Below are 17,537 nucleotides of genomic sequence, written 5' to 3' on the forward strand. Positions count from 1 at the left end.
AAATAAAATAAAATATTCTTATCTATCCTAATGCTCTCAACTATATTAAAGAAAAACACTGACACCATATGCTATATATAAATGATGGATAAAAATTAATTTTAATATCTTTTATTTTTAATAATTTTATTAATAAAAAGTTAATTTGAGAGCATAGGCATAACCTAAAAAAGATAGTTAACATAGGAATAGTGTTAATTGTAAAGATTAAATTACATGAGAGAACTGACATAACATACGATATATTTATTATTTAATCAAAAATAGCACTCTATACATTGCTTAATATTAAATAAAAATCTTTAATCATAAATATAAAACTTCGTAAGATCATTATCAATATATTTCTCATAAAAAATAAAAAATAAAAAATTTCGGATCGATGCAAGTGTATTCAATAAACAGTAACATTTTTCATTCAAAGGAATAAGTATGACGATCAAAACTATTAAAGATTTATTTCAAATTGAAACAAAACTTTACTCTTTTTGATAAAACTTTTTATATTTCATAAAATTAAATTCGATGATAATAAGTAAACGAATTATCGTAACTAACTCAACGGAACGAATATAAAAACTCTGAATACTTTATGCTCTCGTGCAAAAGTAGGTTAATAATAAGCAATAGACCTAACATATATGTGACATATTTTTGATTTAATAAAAAATACTGTTTGATACAATGCTTAATATTGAAAAAGAAATATACATCATCAATCTCAAATAATTAGGGCATTGTAACAAATCATCATTAATATTGCTATTTGTGCTTTATTTAATGTCTTAGACAAAGGAAGAAGATAGAATATATATATATATATATATATATATATATATATATATATATATATATATATATATTGTGCTGAATTTATTTTTCTAAAATCAATGGCTAAATGGATGGAAGATATTCCCTGGCATTTTTCTAGAATAAGATGGCACCTTTGACTTCAAAGGCTTCTTAGTTTCATGAGAAGAGAATAAGAGATAGTCATCCCCATGTCTTCTTCTAAAATGTATGGATGGTTGAAGAAGGACTGAAATATTCCTATTGCCAACTCTTTCACCATCCACTCATATAATCTATTTATCTTATATTTTTACTCCGATAAAAACATTTATTGAGGCGACTGTGATGAATTAATAGGAAAAAATAAAGATATTTTTATTAATAAATAATTAGGTTTATCTCCGACGAAAAAATAAAATAAAGAATAGTCATCCAGGGTCTACCGTACCGAACCGTATCGTCCGGTACGGGCGGTACGTACCGGTCCGACAGGTTGTCGGTATACGGACCGCCTGTTACCGGTCCGAGTGCATTGTAGCACTGTAGCAGTGCTACAATACTTTGCACATCTGAGTGTATCGTTCGGTACACCTGGGTGTACCGCTCGGTATACCGTATCGTACTGGTACCGAACCCAGGTCGAAATATCGGTACGATACGATATTACAAACCTTGTAGTCATCTATTTTGATACCAAATATGCTCAAATATTTTAGGATAAAGAATTTATGTAATGATGCGAAACCTTCACGCTTGATTTCACGTGCTATTTTAATGAGAGATTCTCCACGCCAAATTGGATACCGCTCGAATTTAAGATCCGATAGCCCAAATAGCGATCCGATCCATTCTTTCCAAATCCGATAGCCCATTTATAAAATTGTTGGGCCGATCCACAACGAAAGCCCATATCAAGAACGGCCGATGGCTAGGGTTAGGGTTTAGATATACCGTTCGCGAACACCTGCCGCTTCCCTCCCTCTCTCTCCTGCTTGCCAGCGTCGGTGGCCGCCTCTTTCTCAGGGAAGAAGGAAACGAGAATGGCGGATGCTAAGGCGGTCACGATCCGGACCAGGAAGTTTATGACCAATCGTCTCCTCTCCAGGAAGCAATTCGTTAGTTTTTGAACTCTTTCTTGTTCTCCTCAGAGTGCGTTTTGATGTAAAAGGAGGAAAAAAAAAGGATTTTTTTTTTATGGTTCTGTATGTATTTGCTTCTAGGTCATTGATGTGCTTCACCCGGGAAGAGCCAATGTCTCGAAGGTCGGTTCGCGTGCCTTTGGGTTTTGGGATTGGTTGCATTTGTTTGTTGTTGCTCTATATGGATATCTGAGTTAGGTTTCTACTGTTTGTGTGATTCGGTTGTGGCGAAGGCGGAACTGAAGGAGAAGCTGGCGAATCTATACGAGGTGAGGGATCTGAACACGATCTTCGTGTTTAAGTTCAGAACGCACTTCGGAGGAGGGAAGTCGACTGGATTTGGCTTGATCTATGATTCGGTGGAGAATGCAAAGAAGTATGAGCCCAAGTACCGGCTCATCAGGGTATGCATTCATACCAGCTCCCGTCCCTTCTTTTGCTAGTGCTTGCTTGATCCAATGCTATCGTGATCTTTTCATTCTGCAGTTTAATTTTCACTTTTACGTTAGTCGGTAACGCCTGATATGTGTTCTTTGGTCTTGTTTCATTGTATCAAAATTTGTTCTTGGATGTTAACTGGTTTTGAAATTGCTAAAGTCATTGTGGTAGGAACTTGCAATCAGGCATCATCTGGCGCTATTTTGATGGCTCTTGATAAAAAAAAGGAATTATGTTCATTTGCATGGGAAAGTTGAATAAGAGATTCAGAAGTGGCATTAAACAGGTCTTATGATAACAGCCTTATCCTTTTTCTAGTCACATCAACTGACCACTAGGAAATGGTATAATTTTATTAAGAACCAAATAAATATTTTTGGGCCAACAAAATTTAAAGGAACATCGACTATGATGACCCGGAAAATTTTACAAGATGTCATAGATGACTGGCCTTTTACTTGACTATGATGATGAAAACCTTAACCTAACTGTTTCTATGAATGAACTGAAGCCTTAACTAAACATGGATTCAGTTTTTATTCAGACCTTTTATAGGCATAAGCTTTAAATTGTTTCAGGGCATAAGGTCAATTAAATTGAAATCTCATTATGGAATTTCAGAACCAAGCTAGGTTGGGCAGGATGTTCCAGAATTTGTTTATATATCAGTCACAGTTTAAAATCTGTTGTTATTGCTTGGGTTCGGCTCTAAATATACTGAAATCCACTATACTCCTATGAAGTTTAATTGTGATTATATTAGGATTGATCGATACCTAGGGAATATAATCAATCAAACTCAGCTGAGCCGAGATGGTAACTTTGTCATTTATCTCCTGCTCTTTATTTGGTGCAAAGTTGATTTCTTTATCTAACTTTCCTTTCTCTGCCTTTTAAGTTTACAAGTTATCTGAACAAAGTTTGTCCATCATCTTCTTATTTTATTAAATTAAAATGCACCTTTTATCTCACCTTGTTTCTATTGTGTTAGGAGCATGCTTTCTGTTTAACAAGTCTTTCACATGTTTATCCCCTAAGCAGGACATTTATTTTTCTGTTGCATCCTCTTGGATCTTTTTATAGGATTTCTTGGAGTGATCCTTGTATCCTGACCGCAGTATTATTAACTTGAGACTAAAACATGGTCTTCCACTTGCTTTTCTTTATTCTCATTCAGCTTGTCTTCCATTGGAGTGGCAGCTTGTTGTGCCTTATGAAGCACTCTCTATCGCAAGCCTCTCAGCTACCTTTTGTCATATTTGGCTATAATGGAATGATCAGCTTCTTAAACCCCTGTTCTTTTAGTCCAATTGAAGAATTTGATTGCATAAACTGTTTCATCCTTTTCATATAAATCCAGTGTATAGTCAAATGACAATGCTTGGTTCAAGATTAGCAATAAACATTCCCTGTGGGTCTGATCTTTTGTTGGCTTTTGACAGTCTGCTTCACATGATAGGGGTGTTTCTTTTATCTTTGACGAGGTATATGGCCATTCTTTCAACCATCTATAAGCAGTAACCCAAGCTTGCGATGCACTCGCACAGTGCCATGGGTTGAAACTTATAAATCTTGTTCTTCTAGTTATAATTGCAATTAGGGCATTAATCATCTCTTGATAAGATGAGTAAACTAGCATAATGTGGCTGGATGAGTCATTTTTGCTTGATTTCAATAATCACCAATCTATCCTTCGGATTTAAGTACAACAAATTAGTGCTCCTGCTCAATGGATTCATCATTTCTGAAGTACAAAATTTTGGTCCGAAAGATCTCTTTCAGCCTTGTACTGCCTGGTTGTGGGGACCATTGTGTTTGCCTTGTATTGTGGTTTTCACTGTTTTTTGCTTGTATTTGTGGAATCTGATCTGTCTACTAAACTATGCAATTAAGAGGAGATGTCATCTTCAACTGTCTCAGTTTTTGTTGAATTAGTTAATTTGTCAACTGTCACTAATACAATCATAATGAAGTTTATTCTGTCGCATCAGAAAGTTTGCTTCCACACTACGTCATGTTAATTAAATCTTAAATTTCTGGGTCGAATTTTACTTTGTATGCTTTGTGATTTTTTAATTAGAATTATACTCCGAAAGAAGTAATGGGGTGGAGGCTGTTGATTCCGCCGTTGGTATCCCAGGGTCGTTTGAGGCTGTTATATGATACAAAATTTCAGGAGCTGATCAATTACCTTCAAGCTACAAATGGCTTTATACATCTATATTATCAGGATCTGATCAGTTACTCTCAAGCTACAAATGGATTTATACATCTGTATTATCATTACTTACGCAGATATGGAGGTTGTGGTTGAGAAAACTAATAGCAAAACATACTTCTGCTGTGCTGTACCAGTACAAGTAATGTGTATGAACTAATTATTTTGAAAGAAAATCTAGGTTTGGAGACGAAATGTCAGAAAACAAACGGAGAAACAACCAAAACTAGTAGCAAAAGAGACTATGGTTGTGCTATAGCATTGAAAAGAAGTTGCAGGGAGTAAAAATCTAACAGGAAATCGGGGCTTGGTGATGAAATACCAGAAATTAGATAGAGAAACAACAGAAAGTGAAGGTCCAAAGGGACAGTGACGGAAGGGGTTGCGGTGCATACCTTCATGTTAAATTTTTTCTGTGGTAACTGTCAAGTGGGAATCTAATTGGTCACTTGAACGCGAACAACTACATGATTGATAAATGTTAGGAATCTTGAATACCATTTGTATAACCTTGTGACAAAAGGGATAGTGACACAAGGGGCCTTGCTTGTCTTCATGTAAAATTATGCTGTTAATAACTGACGAGTAGGAATCTCACAAGTAACTTGAACTCCATTGTACAAGATATACAATTACTGTGAATAACTACATGATTGATAAATGTTATTAACCTTGAATATCATTTGTATAACTTTGTGGTCTGTCGTGAATGAACAAAAGAATAACTGCATCTTTTATGTCAATTATTTAATTAGATAATCATGAAGACTTGCTAATTCCTTTCGAGTGTAGGGACCGAAAACTTTTTTTAGCAACAAGTACTGTTAGCATCGAGGCACGACTGGATGCACCTAGTGATTGCATGCATCACCATTAGATGCATGGATCATATTAACTGAAGATGGGATAACTCAGACCTGATATGTCGGATCTAATGTACACCTACAACTTTAGGATATTGCAAACAAGCTTATGCTTTTGGTAGCTATCACAGACTCTTGCTTGGAAATATGCACTGCTGAATCAAATGATCTGCTTGGACACTAGTGTCTTTGGACAAAAGGTTGTTACTGATCTCCATTTTCTTTGGCAGAATGGGCTTGCTACAAAGGTTGAGAAATCAAGAAAACAGATGAAAGAAAGGAAGAACAGGGCAAAGAAAGTTCGCGGAGTCAAGAAGGTGAGCTAAACATCTTCACAATTTAACCAAGGCAAACGGATTTGTGCTTGTTTATATTTGGATAGCAAATGACTGTCTTGTTCTTTTTGCCAATTGTTCTTGAGCTGATTTTGATGCACTAGAAAAATGCTTACTCTTCATTTTGTCTTGTCCAGACAAAGGCCGGCGATGCTGCGAAGGCAGGAAAGAAGAAATGAAGCAGCTCCTCCATATTTCAGACTTATCGTTCACTTCAATTTTTGGCTTGGGATAGCAAATGGACATTCATTACGTGCTCTACATTTATGTTCTCTTAAATTAGAGTTGTGAGATTTTTCTCCAAAGGTCTGGACTTCAGAAACATGACAAGTTCTGTGCTTTCTTAGGATGTTCCTGTTCATCATCAGTTCCTTGTCATCAGGCTTGCAGCACCATGTCCATGGGCATAATTTAAATTTGGGAGTTTTGATTATATCCTGTTCTTCCTTGGGTAGGCTTGATTGATCAACTGGTGGTGATATGTATTGAGTTTTCATGATTTTTCCGGTCTGTTGAAAGATCAAAGACTTGTAGCATACTGTGGTTATCAAAAAATTGTAAAATGAAGACATCAAAACTCATTGTTTGTAAGTCAACTTAAGCTTTCAACTTATGTGTTTAAAATTAAGGAAATAAATACAATTATATGTAGTGATATTGATTCGAAATAGCTGGAAAGCTTCAGTCAGCAGTGATGTGATTATGGTCTTGTTGATATACCTCGATGACTCGGATTCAACAATCATTGTTTCATGTAAACATGGCAACAGCATTGGGTTCAAGTGGTTCTGCTCCATCAAAGAACCTCTGTTTGCATAACGTTCATGGTGGAGACTGCTCATAGCAGCCCACCTTACCTTCATATCATCATGAAACCGGGGTGTGGCTGGGGTCGATGATATATCTATCCACAGTGGAAACACAAATCTGACATGAACTGTGCCACAGGATTGCCACAGAAAATTCCCTTTGGCAGTGCTTCGAGCTGCGAGGATGTGCAACTTTCTCGAGCCGAGCAATCAGTATCACTGTATGGATATAGTGTTTCTTTTGTCGGTCATCTGCACCCTAAACCCTACAAAAGATGGTCTACCTTAACCATCTTTTCCATCTTTTCATGCTCCTGGGTTGTGTAACATCATCCTCTTCGAGCTCGCCATGCCTCTTCTTCGTGCATATCATCTGTTCACGGACAGGTCGTGGATCCGAGCATAAACCCTGCCATTTCTGCAGATACGTATCCTCGGTTTAATGGTAATGAAATCACTGTCAAGCACATGTTCCAACAATAAAGCCAGGCCAAGAATTGGCCATCTGCTGCTTTGTTATCGAAGTGCAGATAATGGTGGCTTCTCTGCTAGATTTGTTTACGAGGTTGGATGGAGACGTCCCCGTCCGATTCAGGGAGGGATACTTAAAGTTATCTGGTTGGAGCAATTTAAGCTTATTTTACTGACATCAATCGAAGCACTTTACCTACAAAGAAGCAGAATCAAAGTTGCCGAGTTAGACACACGCGTACTACCTAACAAGCTGATATCGGCAGCATATGGAGACAGCTCAAAGTGGAGATCCTACACCGTTCTTCTTTCTGCTGCTGATGGAGTCCTCACAAAGTCTCTTCTCTTTCACCACCATGGCTGATTTGGAGATGATGACAAAGCGCCATGGCTGCCGCTATTCCACCTCGCTTGTTTGCACACAGAGAGAGAGAGAGAGAGAGAGAGAGAGAGTGGGTAAAAGGTGAAGAGGACCAGTAAAGGTTTGTACTCCTTTTTGTCTGCATAAATTCCTCTCATTCTTTGATGAGCTGCCGAGGGAATGAAAGCAATAAAAGGAGGAGGAGGGAGAAAAGTGGGGCCACGAACATGATGGACATCACAACAAATCAAATCTTGTGTTAGCTGTTGGTGTGCAAAGGAACCATCTTTGCTTTGGTAAAGCATCTCTCCGCATGGGACACTTGACGCTCTCTGATGAGCTAAACATACACCATTAGATGCTACCTACCACTTGTTTATATCCATTCCAGGGAAAGGATGGACAAGGTGGGGTTGCTGAGGGCTTTGTGTTAGCCAAGCAACATAGGCCCCTTTCATTAGACAAATGATTCTTGCATCATCCAATTCATGCAGGCATGGAGGGGTGAAAAGAAGCAATCACACCTGCTGGATCAAACCAGAGTGGTAAAGTGGGTCATGATATCTACATATATTCTCTAACTTGTCATTGCATTGTCCACTGCACACCTGATGGATCAAATAAAGTTGCAAGTGTAAGTGGATCATGATATATATTCTCTAATTTATTTATCTTTATTTTTTTTTATTATACCGAAAGCTTCTTCCACATTATCTATATTTTCGACGCTTATGCGTAGACTTAACATGCGAAACTTGAATTTATTAGAATACATATATAGGACCTTTCGTTTTGATATCATCTTAAAATAGTCTGATCATCATCGTTTTGTTTCGTTTCTCACGATATATAATAATCTAATAAATTTTTTTTATCAATTATTATGTTCTTTAACTTTCAAAATGGAAATTAGAAGTTAAAAATATACGGTTTTCTCCTCGAACCCTATAAACAATTAAAAACATTCATATCGAACACTAATCCAATTCAAAAGCTTAAGCATTAAATTCGTGTTATATAACAACATAATTTTTTTATCGTTATTGAGATCTATAAAATAAATTTGAAAATTATAGCCCTACTATTTTTCTAGTAATATAAAGTTATATTTTGTCAACAATATTATGGAAAGAACACCAAGAGATACATATACTGATATTAAGGTGATTTGCTTAATAGTCTCTCTCCTATGGTAAGTGTTTTATCTATGTGATAAAAGACTGTGGTACAATGAGTGTTCTAAAGTAAAATTCTGCAGAGAGAGAGAGAGAGAGAGAGAGAGAGAGAGAGAGAGATGTGAGGCCAAGGGTTAAAGGGTCCATTTCAGAGATGTCATTCGTGGAGTCTTGGCAGGGTGTGTGTGATGTTCATGATCATTGACATATGGGGCTCTGCTTTTGCAGGTGTGGAGAGAAGGGGGGCTGTGAGTGTGAACCATATCTTCGCATGGCGAGCGGCCACGAAGGGGACCCCCGAAACAGGACGGAAGAACAAAACCCTACATGCGTTCATTGAACCGCTCTCACCCACCTTTTCCTTTAAAACGTGCTGTGTTATCCCTCCAAAAGAGCACGCGACGACGCCACAAGCGCAGCAGCCTCCCTCGCAAACCCATTGCCACGAAAGAGATGAGACGCTGACATGCATCTTGTAGTTTGTTCTTGTTTCCGTTTTGTCCAGGCTATGTGGCGCCGGTGGTCCATACGAAAGCATGGATTTGGCTTTGACGCCTGTTGGTGGTCATCATGGATTGGGAGGTCATCATGATGGCTGAGGATGGCTGCAGGATCTTGTTATCATCGAGTGGGACTTCGAAGTTTCTCTGCAATGAGAGAGATAAAGTGGTCGCAAAGTGGCCATGATATCGGCCACCCCAGTCTCTCTCTCTCACACGCAGAGAAAGCGTTCTCAGGTTCTTTCTTCTCTTTATGGAAGAAAAGAAGAAGCCCAGAACATGGCCGTGGCATTGTCGATTTACCTACCCAACTTCTCCTCTCAGTGCAGATCGGTGACTGCTAACTACAAACTCCATCTGCTTAATCTCATAACATATTTTCGACTGTCTTTCATAAGAACATAAACTTTGCATGCACGTCCAAACCGTACATGAGGACCCCGTTCATATATGTGGAACCAAACCCTAAGCCGACGAAGGTGATGCCTATGCACTCCACTCGACTGCTAATGCAGGGACCCATTGCCAGGAATGCAACTCGGTTGCTATCTCAATCATTCGATTCCTCCTCATCCCATCCATGGAAATGGAAGCGCAACTTTACCAGTGGAGTACCTCAACATCATCATCGTGAAGACCTTCGAAAGTGAATGCTATGCGTAACGGATGACAGATGACCCCATGACTCCATTTGCTTTGTGGCCTTCGAGCATCCACCGGACACGGGGAGGAATGCTGAATCCATACGGCTGTGTGGAGTATGACATACGGCTAGCGACGTATTTCTACCTCGTTCCATGCTCGCTGGGATTTCATGTGGCCACCAAACTCGTTATCCTGTAGTAGCTGTTAACCTTGATCAGCATCGACAAAAGGAAGAAAAGCTTTCTGCAACAGCAGAGACTCCATGAGGAATATAGCTTCTCGTGTTGCAGTAGTTGTCGATGATGAACGGCGAACAGCGACTTCATGCGCGGAATCTTCTCGTCGGGGAGGAGTGCGCGCGGCCCGAAGGCGACACGCGGGATTACGATCTCGGGGGGGCCATTGTTCGGCGCGAGCGGGCCCCGCGGGGAATCGACGCACGTTTCGAGCTCCCATCGCATGACTCACCAGGTTTGACCGCAGAGGGGGCGAGGGAGGAGGAGGAGGTCGTCGGGGCCGGGCGTCGACGTCGACCGACCAAGGTCAGAGCAGGCGGCGGGGATCAGTCATTCTCGCCTTCTCGTCTCCGTCCCGGGTGCGTTATCATGAATGCACGGTCGAGATCTCTGTCGACCGGAGAACGAAGGGTTCAGATCCGATTCGAGATCGACGTCGAGCCATGCACGTGTGGTCTCCATCGTCTTCCCTCTCAGGATCACCGATGTAACAGCCAGCGGAGGGTGAGGAGCGCACGCCGACTCTTCTTTGACTTGAGAAACCGCGATGCAACTCCTCGGATACTTACTAAAATGGTCGTGTCATTACGTGCCAATATCTAACAAGAGATGTAACGTCAACGTGAAGCTTCAACCTGATCACGTGAGACGGATGGGTTCGTCGACCCTTCGTCTTCTTCGAGTGAGTTTGTTGTTGGCCTTTCCTGGCAGAGTTGGCCAGCAAATCCGAAATGGGAACTGTTTGATGAATTCAGCCGGTGACTTGTGCAGAACGATGGCCGCAGAAAAGTTTGCAGAAAATGAGTAAAGCAGGTTTCCAACCTAAAAAGGAGGCGTTCGTCGACCAGATTTGTCGTGGACAGGGACATCAAAGGCTTGTGGTGGATGGATTCCCCATGCGGTAGAACATCCAATAGATCTGATTTCCGACTCCGCCGACTGGTCTTATGATTCGATCAACATACTTAACGAGATTGTTTTGAAGCTTCGGAGTTGATCAACATCATCCACCCCGTGCTCGTACTCGAGGGCAATTCAGCCATTAGAAGAAGAACTTTCTTGAGCCCAGCACTGGGATAAGAAAAGAGCTTATATTCTGCTACCTTCCACCATCTTTTCCCAGGGAGGTGGTCAGGAAACAAAGCTACGAACATGATGTCGAACGGCAGGGCGGAATTCCTATTCCCCTCCCACTTTAATCCTCGGTGTTTCATTGGGCTGCTCCTAAAAGCAACGTGGTACCGGAAGTACCCTTCCTTCTCCGAAGAATATTCACGTCTCGCTGCTTGTCTGCCGCCCACTAAAAACCCACGTAACACTGGAGAGCTTAGGTTTATCTCTTCCGGGCTTCGTCATCTCCGACTTGAGGGTGCATTAAACGTTAAAGACCGATTAAGATATTGGCGGTCCGTCAGCTGTGCGTATGTCCGTTCACGACTTCACAGTCATCCGTCATAGAGGGTCAAATTACATGATAAGCTCTGGTTAAGCCTAGTTTTATGAGGCATGATTAATGCAGCTCTAAAGCACCTTTTGATTCCTTCAATAAAGAGGGATGAGGAGGGAGAGGGAGGAGTGGGAAGTAGACACTGCGACACACTCGCCACGCCACGCACATCTCTGTCTCTCTCCCTGCCGTGGGCGGCTTCGGTAGGCGTGCTGTTGTCGTCTGAGCACGCCTTACTCCCGCTGTCCGACCTTGCGTGAGCGACGCTCTCATTCCCTTTTCCGGCCTCGTTCCAGCCATGGAATCTGTTGCTGTTCCGCTGTTCTCATTCCCTTTCTGATCCCGCACAGTGCGAAGGCGGAAAGAGAGAAAGAAAGGCAAGCAAAAGGAAACAGAGTGCACGGCGAACAGAGCATAGTAGTGATCAGAGAGAGAGAGAGAGAGAGAGAGAGAGAGATAAAAAAGGAGGAGGCCTTTCTTCTCTCCCTGTCAACAATATCTCATTTCGAGGATTTGGATGGTTAATAATGGTGGTTTCACATGCGGGTTTAAGATCTTGTGGCTTGAGGTTGGGGTTCCTGGGAGATTGAGCAAGCGTTGGTGAGCGGGAAAGCAAAAGGAAGAGCACTCGTCCCTGTTCCGTTTCAGTGCTTTTTTGCCTTGTCGTTTGAGAAGGCTTCTGTTGATCTGTTGGAGGCCTCAGAATTCTTCTCGGTTTCTTTGCGTTCTTGTGATCTTTCTGGATCTTTTGCTGTTACCGCTCTCGTTAAAGCTCCTCGTTCTTTCTCCCCTGCGGAGGAGGTCGCACAAGGATAAAAGCGTGATCTTTTTCATCTGTTCGGCTTCCTTTCTTGTTCTCCTGGTGGAAAAGAAAAGACATGGAGGAAGAATTTACACGAGGAGAAGGCCGGCCTCGGTTGCTCGACCTCATTCCCAATGGGAGAGACTGGGGCAGCTATGCCGCGGCGGAGGAGAAAAAGCTGGAACTGCGCCTCGGCCTCCCTGGAGGAGAAGATTGGTCAGCTGGGCAGGAGAAGAGAGAACACCCGGTCGAGTCTCCTCTATCTCTCGATCACATCTCCAAGGTCCGCAAGAGCACCAACGTTAATGCTTCCTCTAGCTCCAAAAGAGGCTTCTTGGTTCAAGTCGAACCTAAAACAGAAGGTATTTTGATCGATAACATGAGTTTAATTCTGTACCCGTAATCTTCTTCCCATATTCCATGAGTTCTTGACCATTTGTTTGTCTCTTCCTTCAGCTTTCCAACAGCAGCAGCTGCAGCAGCAACAGCTTGGGTTTCTCCAGTTGCAGGCTAAAGGAAAGGAATCATTACAGAAGACAAGTGGGAGCGCAGAGCAGCAGAGCCTCGAGGGGAAGGGGTGTGGTCCTCATGCGGCACATGCATCTTCCACCAAGAATGCAGCAGTAGCACACACCGCCTCTCAATCACGGTTAGTAATCATATCCTGCTGCAATTTCCATGTTGATCTCCTCTCTTGCAAAGGAAATTTATGTTGGTTGCTATCTCCTCTTTTATGTTTCTGTTCTACTCTTGATGTTGGCCTCCAACTCCTGCTTGCTCCTCTGTTCACTAGGTTCTATTTTCCATTTTTATGTGGTTAGGTGCAAATCTATTTCTTGTTTGCTTATTCTTGTCACAAACTTGTGGACATGAAGCTTGATGGTTTGACTGTTTTGATTTGTAATGTTAGGAATTTGGTTCTTGTTCATAGTTGTTTACCTAATGCATGAACATTGTTATCTCCAACATCTGCTAGAAGAAGCTATCGTTATGTCACTGACTTGTTGTAATATGGTATATATCCTGTTGTATGTGACCGACTTGTTGTCTATCTGCCGCAAGGTGGAGCTTATTAACAGGCAAAATATACTTAGGAATCTAAATTGTCTTGTTAAACTGCAAAGTAAATATATATGAATTGGAGAAAAAATCTTTCATTTGTATTCTGTGAAAACTTGCGATATTTCCGCAAGATTGACACCGTGGTTCACTTCTTTTGCTTCATATTTGCGATCGTTTTAGTTCTTAATAGAAGAAAAAATAGGAAGATTAATCCAGAAATTAATTTTCTGTTCTTGTTACTGTGTATGTAGAAGTTGTTTTCCTTCATTTTGTGCATGAACCAGAAAATCTAAAAGTGCTGTATAACTTGTTCACTACCTTGGGTGGCTGGTGATATGATTTCTGTGTGTGATTTTAGGTATATGATATATTTTGTGTGGGATTTTCACAATATCTTTTTCCCCTGTTTATCACTTTAGATTGCACAGTTGCATACCTCTAGGTTTGTTAATTAGCTGTTTTATTAATTGTTTCGATGGTCAAACTTGCGTGTGCTCTTGTTGTCAAAGCACTTCATGGTTAGTACTATGTTATTATTGTCGGAAAAATTCTTTTGTAACGGTCTGTCTCTATGAAAGCAGAGCTGCCGCTACACCTGTTGTTGGTTGGCCTCCTGTTCGATCATTCAGAATGAATCTTGCTGGCACCGCTAAGGCATCAGCAGAATCTCACAATGGGAGCTCAGAGGTTGCAAAAAAGCTCGAGAATGATAGGAAGAGCTTGTTTGTGAAAATTAACATGGATGGCATACCGATCGGAAGAAAAGTAGACCTGAAGGCCTATGATAGCTACGATAAGCTCTCTTTAGCTGTAGATGAACTCTTCCGAGGCCTTATGGCAGGTGCTCTGCAAATTTCTTTGTTAAGTTTATCTGGTCATCTTAATTTTACATGCCTTTCCCAATTACCCGAAGATATTGCAGCTGTATCACCATCATAACTCGATACGTTTCCTTTCATATTCATGCAATTATAGTCAAAATTTTCAATTCGCATGTTACCAGCAGAGGCTTTTGTACAAACCACATTTCGATTTTTTTCGTCTTCTCGGCCATTGCCATACAACTTATACTAACCCGAGGATGTTTGTCTTGCTCAATATTTAGCTCAAGCGGATCCTCTTGCTCCTAGTATACGGAAGAACTCTGAAGAAAAGCATGTGCTTATCGGCTTATTGGATGGAAGCGGTGAATACACTCTGGTTTATGAAGATGATGAAGGGGACAGGATGCTGGTTGGTGATGTTCCATGGGAGTAAGTCTTGTCATACTAAATGGTCTTCCGTGATTAGTGATTGATATCGAGCTCACCAAATTCAACTCAATATCTGCACGAATACTTACCTCTATGTTTAAATAAGCTAGTGATTGTTTACCTTTTCGGCATGGCTGAATATTCTTCAGCAACTTCAAAATTTTGAGTTAGCACTACAATCTGGAACAGAAATGTTATCCATCCGATATAAACAAATAAAAACTTAAAGGTCAAGTAACAGAAAAAAAACTCTTTTATCAGAAATAATTCACCTGTGATCACTTTGTAGTTCTTCCTCTCTAAAGGGAGAAAAAAATCAAATCATTGTTGGGGATTCATATTGAAAACACCACATATATGTTGCTCAACCTAATAATGCTTTTCTAGCTTGTATTTTGGAATGTTCTTATATTGCTTCTACCTTTAACCGCTTGCAGCATGTTTGTTTCCATGGCCAAGAGGCTGCGTGTGTTGAAGAGCTCCGATCTTTCTGCATCATCTGTAAGTTCTTTTTTCTTTTAATTGTCCACTCCAATACTGCTATCGTAACCATCATCAGTCATATAATAACTTCACCTTCACCCTCTTTGTTTCTCCAGCTGAGAGCAGTCGGCAGGAAAAGAACAAGCAACTCATGAGATAAGAATGGAGCACTCTGTCATTAAGTCTGTCATTTGAATGTTTGCTTCTTTTTGGTTTGTAACCTGAAAGGGATGGCTTCCTTCCCCCTTTTTATTTTCTTGCATTATCCCTGGAAGCTTGGGATGCTTCCTTACTGCCTAATTTGCCTTCATGGGTTTGCAGAAATAGAGTTGACGGGACATGATGTTGATACAGATCTATCTATCTGTATACAATCTGTAAATCTACAGTCTGAAATATTAATATCTAGTGCTAAATCATATGAAACCACCAACTCTAAGCTTCTTTTTCTTCCTCTCTGTTTGCAGCTACTGCATGTGGTTGGTGTTGGTGTGTAGGCCAGATTGATATCGGATGGAACACTTTGATCGTTTCTCCTTGCCCTTAGCTTATGGTATCTTGATGAACATTAACCCCTCACTGCATGAGGCCAGTCTTTTCCTGCTAATTCCTGAGGGTGATACCTTAACAATGTCAGCCTTCCCCAGACACCTGAAACCAACCCATGCGCAAGTCGCAAGCTGAGAAGAAGAGACTGCACCTGCCAAACTTCCCTCTCTGACTGCTGTCTTTCTCCATCTTAAGGAAACCAGTACTTTGAACTCTCAACGTGTCTCTCCAAACCACCAGTCGCCAGCTGAAGCTGAAGCTAAACTGGCCATTGCACCTAATTCTGTCCTCGTCACGAGGGACAGCACGAAGCATTAAACTAATGATCGAGTTGGAAAACGTAGGAGGAAGAGGAGAAGGGGGTTCATGTGGCGTCGATGGATGTGAGTGATTGGATGGCGGAGGCATTGTCATATCCTTGTTTGGGTTGGTGGTGGGGGACAGATGAGGCGTCATTGTCGTTCACCGGGCACGCCTAACTCCGGTCAATCAAGCTGCAAAGGTATTGTGTTCCAACACGGAAGAATCTGGCAGGTGTTCGGCATAATGACTTGATCCTTTGTCGGGTTGGCTGCTTTGTTCCCCTTGTTCGTGTGCCTTCTTCTCCGCACTGCATCAACTGCAGCGCCATCATCTTTTGCACCTCGCTCGACATGACCTGCACCACCACCACCACCGCAACGTGACGATGCTGGTTCACGGTGACCAATGTCGAACGATTCACTTGGGGCAAACCATCAAGCTGCTCACGAGCCATTTGTTTTAAGTCTACACAAGAGCTGTATATACTCTTTGGTGGAGATCCAAGCTCTTGAGCAGGTATTAAGTCTACGTAAAGAGAGGCCATGTTTTAAGGAGCTACAGAGGCCGACTCACCATCGAATATGGATAATCCTGTTACTATTAAGTCTCTCTCCCCTGTTTCTATTAAGTCTCTCTCCCCTACATTAGTTAAGAAAGTAACACCTAAGCATCAGTACGAGAGTCATCTATTTTTCACAATCACCATTAGGAGGTCAGGATAGGCGTCATCTAATTTTCACAATCACCGTTAGGAGGTCACAATGCCTGTCTTGACCTCCCAAAAGAGGCTCACAATATCCTCTTCCGACACCATAGTCGAAAAAAGGGCCACAATCCCTTATTAACGACTAACGACATGGCTCGGCTTGACGAGTCTTCTCTTTCATATGATCGATAGATGAATCATGTCTTACCTAACCCAAAAGAGAAAACGGTTATGTCGGAGGAACTACCTCAATAATCTGCCTCAGGCGACGTGCCCGGAGGCACTACCTCAATAATCTGCCCCAGGCGACGCGCTCGGAGGCACACACTAGCAAGCCACCCACAATAAGAGAAAATCATCGGTTTGTAAAATATTTCGTTCATCGAAAACTGATTTCGGAAAGTGCTTGACTTTAAAAGCATACGAAAGAGTGTGAAACAAAAGTAATAAGGAAATATGATAGTTTGTAATTAAAGGAAGGAGCAAAACATAAACAAAAGTTTATAGTGGTTCGGTCATCGTGACCTACATCCACTCCCGATTCCTCCTCCGTTGAGGCCATCGGCATCCACTATCGGTCTTTCTTCAATGGGTGAAGACCAACTACACTCTTACGACACTTTCTCCTTTTTACAGGTTTAGGAGATAACATTTACAAGTCACTCTTTTACAAGTTTTCCCTCACACACCTCTCTTAGGACTAACTCTAAGCACTAGGAGGAATGAAGTCAAGGTTTTGACAAAGTTTTCTTAGTTTTTTCCTCTAGAATTCTTATTGCCAAAGTGCGGTATTTATAGGCCGCAAATGGTTTAAAAAATAGAGCTAAAAATTTAAACTTCCGGGTCTTTCGGGTACGGGTGGTACCATCGCCTACACTAGGTGATACCATTGCCTGCAACCTGACACCGGGCGGTACCATTGCCTGACACACTGTCATTGGGCGGTACCA

The 17,537-nt window shown here is 41.3% G+C and overlaps 2 protein-coding genes across 3 annotated transcripts; both read left to right on the plus strand.

Annotated features, from left to right (window-relative positions):
- The first annotated feature begins 1,750 nt into the window (after positions 1 to 1,750).
- Positions 1,751 to 6,218, plus strand: LOC135671426 (small ribosomal subunit protein eS24z-like). The gene is made up of 5 exons (XM_065179536.1): positions 1,751 to 1,907; positions 2,013 to 2,054; positions 2,165 to 2,335; positions 5,681 to 5,767; positions 5,923 to 6,218. Exons 1-5 carry the CDS (start codon positions 1,833 to 1,835, stop codon positions 5,962 to 5,964), a joined length of 417 nt encoding a protein of 138 aa, XP_065035608.1. The 5' UTR covers positions 1,751 to 1,832; the 3' UTR covers positions 5,965 to 6,218.
- Positions 6,219 to 11,486: 5,268 nt separating this feature from the next.
- Positions 11,487 to 15,478, plus strand: LOC103973039 (auxin-responsive protein IAA16). Of its 2 annotated transcripts, XR_010512734.1 has the most exons (7): positions 12,137 to 12,593; positions 12,688 to 12,880; positions 13,875 to 14,134; positions 14,399 to 14,546; positions 14,984 to 15,047; positions 15,146 to 15,262; positions 15,313 to 15,478. XR_010512734.1 is itself a non-coding variant. In XM_009387503.3 (6 exons), exons 1-6 carry the CDS (start codon positions 12,308 to 12,310, stop codon positions 15,182 to 15,184), a joined length of 990 nt encoding a protein of 329 aa, XP_009385778.2. In that variant the 5' UTR covers positions 11,487 to 12,307; the 3' UTR covers positions 15,185 to 15,478. The 2 variants fall into 2 exon arrangements, 1 of the variants encoding a protein (XP_009385778.2); XM_009387503.3 differs by having other exon boundaries at positions 11,487 to 12,593; positions 15,146 to 15,478.
- Positions 15,479 to 17,537: the final 2,059 nt, after the last annotated feature.

This window comes from Musa acuminata, unplaced genomic scaffold, assembly GCF_036884655.1.
Source record: "Musa acuminata AAA Group cultivar baxijiao unplaced genomic scaffold, Cavendish_Baxijiao_AAA HiC_scaffold_1139, whole genome shotgun sequence".
NCBI classification, from domain to species: Eukaryota; Viridiplantae; Streptophyta; class Magnoliopsida; order Zingiberales; family Musaceae; genus Musa; species Musa acuminata.